General features: G+C 48.1%; 3 protein-coding genes across 3 annotated transcripts; 1 reads left to right on the forward strand and 2 right to left on the reverse strand.

Moving 5' to 3' along the window:
* The first annotated feature begins 748 nt into the window (after positions 1 to 748).
* BDBG_05598 (mitochondrial intermembrane space import and assembly protein 40) lies at positions 749 to 5,460 on the forward strand. Its single transcript, XM_002624044.2, has 3 exons — positions 749 to 1,248; positions 1,347 to 1,770; positions 1,927 to 5,460. Exons 1-3 carry the CDS (start codon positions 1,035 to 1,037, stop codon positions 2,159 to 2,161), a joined length of 873 nt encoding a protein of 290 aa, XP_002624090.1. The 5' UTR covers positions 749 to 1,034; the 3' UTR covers positions 2,162 to 5,460.
* BDBG_05599 (uncharacterized protein) lies at positions 2,328 to 5,244 on the reverse strand. The gene is made up of 3 exons (XM_002624045.2): positions 4,992 to 5,244; positions 4,666 to 4,905; positions 2,328 to 4,540 (listed from the first exon to the last, which is right to left on the reverse strand). Exons 1-3 carry the CDS (start codon positions 5,069 to 5,071, stop codon positions 3,784 to 3,786), a joined length of 1,077 nt encoding a protein of 358 aa, XP_002624091.1. The 5' UTR covers positions 5,072 to 5,244; the 3' UTR covers positions 2,328 to 3,783.
* BDBG_05600 (mitochondrial carrier protein) lies at positions 5,348 to 8,185 on the reverse strand. The gene is made up of 3 exons (XM_002624046.2): positions 7,165 to 8,185; positions 6,713 to 7,010; positions 5,348 to 6,649 (listed from the first exon to the last, which is right to left on the reverse strand). Exons 1-3 carry the CDS (start codon positions 7,579 to 7,581, stop codon positions 5,832 to 5,834), a joined length of 1,533 nt encoding a protein of 510 aa, XP_002624092.1. The 5' UTR covers positions 7,582 to 8,185; the 3' UTR covers positions 5,348 to 5,831.
* Positions 8,186 to 8,392: the final 207 nt, after the last annotated feature.

An 8,392-nucleotide genomic window follows, 5' to 3' on the forward strand; every position in this document is an offset into this window, starting at 1 on the left:
TATTGAGGTGGAAATAAAGTTGTTTGGGAAGTTGCACAGAGTGCTTGAGCCGCATCTGGCCATTTTTGCTGCTGGAAAGTCGATAACATCATTGCGATTTTGCATATGATTACAGGGTGAAATTCCGCATCGCAATGGAGATTTACTCATTTACTACGGAGTACTTGATGTAGTGGCTTCTGAACCCTTCTCTCAGTTGAGAGACAGGATAGCAATATATCTCTTGAAACGTCTTTATATTCCGTATGCCCTTACCGTAGGCAGATTTTACCGAGACTGTCCCCGTGGTACTTCCATCTGATCCGGTACAAGAATGCAGCGAGGGCTGGAGGAGATAAATGTGTCATTGAAAGAAACACTATGGGTTTTGAACACCTGTTTTTCGAACCCGTTGCCACAAGTGGCATAGAAATGACGAAAATCCGGCATTATCCGAAGACTCATTTTTGCATGCAAGAAATAGGAGATTACGCGCTGGCCTCAAAAATCAGATATGGCTGGTGAACCAAGTTGTATGGAGTTGAATTTCCCAGCAAGGAAAAACTTACACCACTTGTACACGTCGCTCCTGGCTACAAGGTGATTAGAGTAAACTACATTTGGAAAAGGAAATCGTGGTTCAGCTCATCATTGCAATTTGTAGCAATGGTAACAGTGCAGTGAAAAGAAATTCAGATATAGAAATCGGGGGGTTATTGAGACCGGATTCAAGCGACACTGGGGTGGCAAGTGGATGAATGTTTTACTAGAGCCGCGTTGGCTGGCATTCTATTTGCTTAATTGAAGCTTTTCTCTTGCATTCCTCATTCAGGGATAGACATCAAAAGTGGTTACCGCGCTTACCTTCCGCTGACTAATCCATCCATAGCCGCGCGAAAAACTCCGACCTCCGATTTTTTGATGCCAGCGCCGGATCTTGCTTGCTCGATTCCTCTGGGCTGCGGTCGTTCACTTATGATTCTTCCTGACGTCGAATAGCTGTCATCTTTTTTTCTTTCCTCTAGAATTATTTCCTTCTGTTTCTGTATTTCACAATGTTTAGCCCGGCTTCGCGATCTTTTCTTCGAATAGCGCCCTCCGTCCCAAAACATATCCGACTCCCCCAAGCAAGACGATTCATAAGCACCGAGTCCACATCCTCGTCGCGCAAGCCGTCAAGCTGGAAGGGCACAACGCTGAGATGGGCCCTTGCCGCTGGCGTGGTTTATTATTATAATACGAGCACTGTATTTGCGGAGGAACCTGGCTGTAAGGCCCTACCAACAAAGATTAAAAGAAAAAGGGCGAATTTGACTTGTCCTTCCCATTTTACCCCCTTAGTTAACGTATATGTAATCGCCGCATAGTTTCATTCCAACCGCCTTCTTCTGCCTTTAAAGAAAATGAAGATGACGCTTCCCTACCAACCCTCGACTCCATAACATCGGCGAAGAGAGCGAAGGTCACATCGAAACCCTCCCCGGCGCCCTCGACGGCAGATACCCGGTCCCCCTCTTCCTCTTCCACAGTAACATCCGACCTTGCCGCTACTGCAGATATAGAGATTCCGTCGTCAGAACCGGAGCCCAGGCTCTTAACGCCAGGGGAGCTTGAAGAGGAAGCCAGTAACGAAGGCGCCTTCAACCCCGAGACCGGAGAGATCAATTGGGATTGCCCCTGTCTAGGTGGCATGGCGCACGGTCCGTGCGGAGAGGAATTTAGAGCTGCGTTCAGTTGCTTCGTGTATTCAACGGAAGAGCCCAAGGGGATGGATTGCATTGAAAAATTCGAGTATGTTTCGCCGCGTTCACGCTCCTGGTCTTGTTTCCCTCATGGTTGCTGTTGGGCCTCGATTATCCGTTATGCAGCTTCATCCCCACTCCCCTATGCTGTCATTTCAATTGTGCAAAATGGCTGATCTTAAAATCTTTCACTTTCACTTTACAGGGGCATGCAAAACTGCTTCCGCCAGCATCCCGAGATCTACCCCACCGAAACAGAAGAGGAAGAAGTCGACGCCCAATTAGCTGAAGTAACAGCAGAATCCCCCCGCCCCGACACGACACAAGAGCGAGAAAACCCCTCCAAACCGTCAGAAAGCCCCGCAGAAAGCCCTGCGGCCGCAGCATCTTCAAAAGAGGAGAAGCCCAAGGCAGAATCGAAGCCGTCAACAAGCTCATAGTTAATTTCTTTTCGGCGGATGACACGATAAAACCGGTTGGCTGAGGGATGAAGAAAAGAACACATAGAAAAAAACTAGGGAGGCATGAGCCAAAATACCCGAGAGTGTACTCGTCTTATCTTCCTCGGCACTCAGCATTCAAGCAAGGGGTGTTTGCTGTGTTTCATTTAAAAAATTTATGCCATAATATATATACAACTAAGCACGGCCAGCCGATGTTACGCTCCCGTATTTCCTTTTTCCTATACACTAGATTCCTCCTCGTTTCCTTTCCATTTTCTATCTCATTTTCTCCCACTTACTTTACCTTCTTGGAACACTCCAATGTATGTATGTCTGTCTACAACTGTACTTGTACTTGAACTTGCGCGTATTTATACTTGCTACCATCATCTGCCTGTCCGCTCTTCCATACCTCAACCACCCAACAACTAAATTCATAATCGAAGGATATTATGCATTTTTAAAATGGTTCGTTCATGGAAACCCTCAGCAGCCCGGCAGAGCAAGTGAAATAGAGCCTACAAGGCACTTGGAAAAAAGGTGGTTGCTTGCTTGACTAGAGGAGATAATAATAACCAATACTTAGCTTTTCCTCCGTTCTTTACATTCCTCCCTCCCTTCGCTTATCCAATCCCATTACTCCTTCCGTCTCCTCTCTACTCATGCAAAGACCTTCAATTCTGAGAGTATGAAAGATACACCCACCCACACCTCCCGAAACTTTTCCAATTACTTCATCCTGTATCCGAAAATCCAAAGGTTGCAAGGGATATGAAAATAAAACGAGGGCCCAACAAACCTAAACATGAGAATAGCAAAAATAAGAAGAGGGCAGGAAAATAAACCGTTAAGAAGGGGGAAGCCAATAAGTACTAGATAAGATATAAACCAACATCAAGGGAACCAAAAAACCCCTCATCATAATTAAAATAGAAAACAAAAAATAAGAGCACAACAGCAAAACCTAAGGAACAAGTATCCAAACTAGAACAAATCGAATCCAAAGCAAAAAGCCAAAGCCAAAGCTAAACCAAGCCCAATTCACTCCCCAGCTAAAAAAGAAAGAAAAGCACAGCGCGCGGATATATGTATAAGAGGGAACGAAGAGGAGAAAACCAGAACTACCGCATGGCTAGAAAACCGGGGGGAGGAAGGGCAAAAGAAAGACAAGAAGGGAAAGGAAAAGAAAAAGAAACCCAGCTACAAAAATATCAAAATCGTAACATACCCAACGAATGAGGGGTTTCATGAAACATATAGAAGCAAAAAAAAGAAAAAAATAGATACCGGAGGAACAAGAAAAACAAGAATGGAAGAAACCAGCCCATCCCAACTCCTGAATCACAGGTTCAAAAAATCCATGCTTCCAAAGAAAGCTCAGAAGTTCTCCCCTCTACTTCTCCGAAGGACGTTATTCTTCTCCCTAATTTTACCCCTTCGTTTAAACACTCCAACAAAACCTCCTTTTCCTCCGAGCTGTCCCTGACAGGAAACTTAATCCAGCCAACAACCCCGATCACGTATCATCCCCCGTCCAACGTCCAAACAATATCCAGATCAGTTAGTAGTAAAAGAAAATGGAATAAAATGAAATAAAAAAACACACAAAGTTAAGAATTTCACCTCCTCAGAATCGCCTCATACAAACTCCCCAACATCCCAATGGCGGACCCAGTCAACAAACCAGGTAGTCCACCAGGAACCGCACCGGGAACAGCCATCACCGTCGTCCGACGGTACACGTTCCAAAAGGTGAAGATGTTCGTGTACACCAGGTACGAAACCAACGCCTTGGAGACGTTATAAACCAGTGGGTCCAGGTTAGCGGTTTCAGCAACCCTTGCAGCAACCGAGGTGGTGGTACGACGCGTGCCATAAGCATGGATGCTGCTGCCGCCGCCTTGCTGAGAAATCTTCAAGCTCAGGTTGAAGAAGTACGCGAGTAGGGACGGTAGGAATATACTCGTGGTAAGCCAGAGGGAGAAAGGGCCCCAGAAGGACGCGTCGAGCAGGATGAAGAGGTCGGGGACCTTGATGGCGTAGTTCGGGGTCCCGACAGAGGGTACGGCAGGGAACGTGGCTAGGTAGCGCATAGGAACGATGTCGGCGAGAAGACCGTACAGCTCGATCGCAAGGGTGATGGTCTCGATGGCGCGGACGCTGCTGAGGCAAGAGCGTAGCGCGTCGGAGCGCTCGGTTATGCCGGACGCGTCCCAGGCTTCAGACATGGACTGGCGGGCTTTGGTGGTTTGGCGATCGATCGCGTCTGTGATGACAGCGGGGGATGGGGGGAGGGAAGAGAAGGGCAGTGAGCGACGCGCGGGGGTGCGAGACGCGGGGGTGGACTCTTTGCTAGCGCTGCTGTCGGATTCATCTCTAGATTTTGTTGTTAATACTTCTTTTTTATCGTCGTGCGTTTTGCGCAAGAGGGAATAAGAGAAAACGCGTGATGGCAAGTGAGGAAAAAAGAGAGAGAGGAGGGAGAATAAGAGGGAACGAACGTGGCTTCGACTTCCTGCTTTGGTTTTACTTGTCGCCTCGACCGGATAGGTCTCCTGGTATCATCACTAGACATTGCAGGCTCAGGCTTGGGTTCCCTCTTGACGGGAGATGAGCGCGATGTGTGCGACAGACGCTTGTAGTAGTCTGCCAGCCTCTGTTCGCCGGAAAGCAAGGCACGATTCGCGGCGAGATGTTCGTCGAGCGCAGCCTCGAGCTCGGTCTTCTTGTAGTCCTCAAAACTAGATTGTCTGATTAGAAAATGTGCGCGACACGGTATACCATTGTTTTCAAAAAGCATATATCGAACAAAAGAAACGGGACATACTCCTGGAGATTCGAGACTTCAGCGAGAACGACGAGGTCACTCTTGCGCAGACCGCGCAGGTAGGGTAAAGCAGGCGACATGGCTGGGTGGGGAAGGGACAATATAAGGGTAGAATGTGAGTCGCGTAGAGTATGCGATTGTATTTATTGAAGCGTGAAGAGCTGTAACTGGGTATGCAATGCAGGCGGTAAGGGGAGGATGACGCGGGTGGAGGATCAAGGGGGATGGATGAGATACGTCGCGGGGAGTCGAGGTTGGACGGATGATGTTGTTTACTCGGCGCCACTAGCGTGTTTTCATCACGGCTTCCTTTCCCCAAGCTTGAGCCACGCCGGGAAAGGGGACGGTGTCAACAATGGCATTAGCTTATTGTTTGTTATTTGATTCATTGTTATAGTTATGCTATTATAGGACTACTCGTAGAGTTATATGGAGCATTCTTCCATGTCTCTCAATTAATAAAAAGAATTGCAGTAGAGTTATTCCATATCCCGCCAAAAGTGTATGTATGAGCCACAGAAGGGCATCCTCTGGTACTGTACAGTTATATCAACAGCGACAAAATGAGAGAGAAAAAAACAATACGAGGACACCAGAAGAAGTGATATACATCAAAAGAAGAAGTAGAAGAGGTAGAGAACCGACACCAAACGCCTGTCTATGCAAAATGACACACATCCCTGGCTAACAACGAGATGGTATAGCTCACCCTCTAGGAAACAGCAGAAGAAAAAAAGAAGAAAAAGGGAAAACAAAAAATAAAATGTAGTATAATATAAAATATACCATCGAAGAAAGGAAACCACTGCTGTGTGTAGGGTGCGCTTGGGTAAAGGAAAATCATAGAACAGCCCCACCGCCTCCCAACTCACCCTCGCGTTGCTCCTGGTATGTATCCAGCTTCTTTAGCAGATACTGATAGAGCACCAACATCGTCCCGCTCTGCACACTCGTCCACAAAAACCGTGGACCAACCCCTCGAAACCACCCCACAATCCCTTCTGTCCGGTATATCATTTTCAACCCTGTAAATACTGACGACGTATCTAGTAGTGACGCTCCGGGTCTCACGGTGGATGTGGATGGGGAGGATGTCGATATTAATCTGGAAGACTGTATATTCTTCGACGCCGCTTCTTTTATTTTCATCTTATGCTTTCCTGCCACCGCAGGAGCAGGAGCAGGAGCAGTGGCAGTACCAGCTCCACCACCAGCAGCAGCAGAAGAACAAGCTGCTGAGGGAGCCGACCTAGCAAACGAATCCGGACTCTGCTGCGTCTGCGTTCTCGTTTTGACAACGTCAAGCGGACAAGTAATAACGCCCGCCATGCCGCCCGCCGTCGTAGCCGTTAGTATCTCCAGCGGCAATCCAATCTCCCTACTCCCAACCCACTTTTTCGCAAGTTTCTGCTCTTGCTCATAAAACGCAAATTGCAGCGCAGAGAAAGGCAGGTCGCGGAAGAGCGTCGCCTTGTATCCCGAAAATAATGTGCCGAAACCTTCTTGGCGGACGATTGTGCGGAATGCGTCGATTGTGCCTCTATAGTTGTATCCGGAGCGGAAGAAGGGGTTGTTGTATCGTCCTTGCAGCTGTTGACGGGTTTTTAGGACTTCTGACGGGACGTAGACAACGGAGGCGACGAGATCGGCGATGAAGCCTAGAAATTGGCTTTGTTAGCGTAGGTAACAAAATAGTGAACATATAATGTGTAACTACGTACCGCCTGCAAGATATGATAACGACGGATTAACCCCCGCATCCAACATGTGCCTCTTGCTATACTCGTACGTGCCGAAAAATATCACCGTCCCTGGAAACGAGCCCAGGAATGCCGGTGTGACTCCGCTATATAACCCTCTCCGAATCCCTTCCTGCCGTAGAATGGTAATATACGAGGAGGACATGGATGTGTACTTGGGTGGGAAGTGCGGGTCGCCCTGTTGCCGTGTCTTGACGGTGTCCAACGAGTGCATGAGCAGGTCCCCGCTGGTCCCGCCGATACCACCGGCTATCATTGACTAGAAATAGTGAAAAAAGGTTAGTTATGAGAGTAAATGTGATCCCCCCTGTCTGTAGCGCATGATCATAAATTCCCCCCCCTCCTTCCTCCCTAGTTAAAAAAAAAAAAGAAAAGAAAACATCACCCCTCCTCCTTTTCCGAGTAATACATACATGTAGATACGGCGGCCTTGCAGCTTCAACATCAACATCAACATCCACATGGACATGCGCAGTGATGGGCGCAGGAGCATGAGCATGAGCATGACCGTCTACCCGCTCATCACCCCTCATCGTCCTAGGCCGCTTATTTCTCCCCTCCACCCCCAACTCCGTGGTCATCGTCGCATGCGCCCGATCCCGATCCCGATCGCCGTCGCCAAATACAGTAGGAGGTGGGAGAAGAGCAATGGCGGCAGGAGCAGTGACAGGGATGGTATTGGTAGCGGAGGCAGAAGCAGTGGAGGGCGATGATGATGCACTCGTTGTGTTGTCGGCAGCGGTGGTCGTGCTGCTACTGGTGCTCGTGCCGGAGGAGAAGAAGCCAGGCATCGACATCCACGAGTTTGTCGTTGTCGAATTCTGGCTCATCGCCGCCCCCGTCTCTCTCCCGTTTCTCTTTCTCTTCGTAAGTTTCGTTTATACTAGGCGGGGATGCGAATTGGGATACTTTCTTCTGTCTCTCTCTTTCTCTTTTTCTATCTCTCTAGTGGGTTGGGTGCATATGTATTATATCTATATCTTCTAATTGGAAAAATATTTTTCGTTTCCGCTCCTTTTATTCCCGGTCCGAGGAGGCCGTCTCCGCTTCTCCCGGCAGGTTCACCGATTCGGATTTAGGGCGGGTTGGCGGAGCGGGGATTGCGGACGACTCGGCGAGAATAGAAGAAGGGATATAAAACTTCGTATGTATCCAGATTCTCCAGGTAGATCCTTATGCCCGGTTGTCCTGGGGATATTCTTTCCAGGGAAGCGGAAGCACCAAGAGGCAGGCAATGGAGCGAAGGTAGGGTAGGGAGCAGTAACAACCAATTACCAACTTCGAAACGAAGGGCGGACGGGCGATTCCATCCTTATTCTTGCGCTGGTCAAAATATATATATATAAAAACAAAAAAACAAAAAACAAAAAAAACAACAGAATGCGGAGCTGGGGTTTGCGTGTGGTGTGGGCGGGTGAAGGAATTGAGTTGTCGTGTATTTCCTTTTTTTTGTCTTTTTTTCAACCTTTTTTTCTGACCTTTTCTGATAGCTGGGGTATCGGGCCGGTCGGAGGAATGTTGATCCGGGGCGCCGGGACAGCTAGTAGTTATTGTAGGTTATTCATACCATATGAGCAATCGTGACATTTTGTTCATATGGAATTCTCGGGGGGTATAGTATATTGGGATTGAGAGGAAAGA

Source organism: Blastomyces gilchristii (assembly GCF_000003855.2).
Source record: "Blastomyces gilchristii SLH14081 genomic scaffold supercont1.11, whole genome shotgun sequence".
In the NCBI taxonomy this organism is placed as follows: Eukaryota; Fungi; Ascomycota; class Eurotiomycetes; order Onygenales; family Ajellomycetaceae; genus Blastomyces; species Blastomyces gilchristii.

What these genes read in the sequence shown, in the direction of transcription:
- BDBG_05600 (XM_002624046.2), bottom strand. Translation starts at nt 7,581, where the DNA reads ATGAGCCAGAATTCGACAACGACAAACTCGTGGATGTCGATGCCTGGC. An exon ending in CAAGGCCGCCGTATCTACAT is followed by an intron (nt 7,011 to 7,164) that starts GTATGTATTACT and finishes CACTATTTCTAG; the next exon opens with TCAATGATAGCCGGTGGTAT. An exon ending in GTTATCATATCTTGCAGGCG is followed by an intron (nt 6,650 to 6,712) that starts GTACGTAGTTAC and finishes GCCAATTTCTAG; the next exon opens with GCTTCATCGCCGATCTCGTC.
- BDBG_05599 (XM_002624045.2), bottom strand. Translation starts at nt 5,071, where the DNA reads ATGTCGCCTGCTTTACCCTACCTGCGCGGTCTGCGCAAGAGTGACCTC. An exon ending in GAAGTCTCGAATCTCCAGGA is followed by an intron (nt 4,906 to 4,991) that starts GTATGTCCCGTT and finishes CAGACAATCTAG; the next exon opens with TTTTGAGGACTACAAGAAGA. An exon ending in AAGCAGGAAGTCGAAGCCAC is followed by an intron (nt 4,541 to 4,665) that starts GTTCGTTCCCTC and finishes AACAAAATCTAG; the next exon opens with AGATGAATCCGACAGCAGCG.
- BDBG_05598 (XM_002624044.2), top strand. Translation starts at nt 1,035, where the DNA reads ATGTTTAGCCCGGCTTCGCGATCTTTTCTTCGAATAGCGCCCTCCGTC. An exon ending in ATTTGCGGAGGAACCTGGCT is followed by an intron (nt 1,249 to 1,346) that starts GTAAGGCCCTAC and finishes ATCGCCGCATAG; the next exon opens with TTTCATTCCAACCGCCTTCT. An exon ending in GATTGCATTGAAAAATTCGA is followed by an intron (nt 1,771 to 1,926) that starts GTATGTTTCGCC and finishes TTCACTTTACAG; the next exon opens with GGGCATGCAAAACTGCTTCC.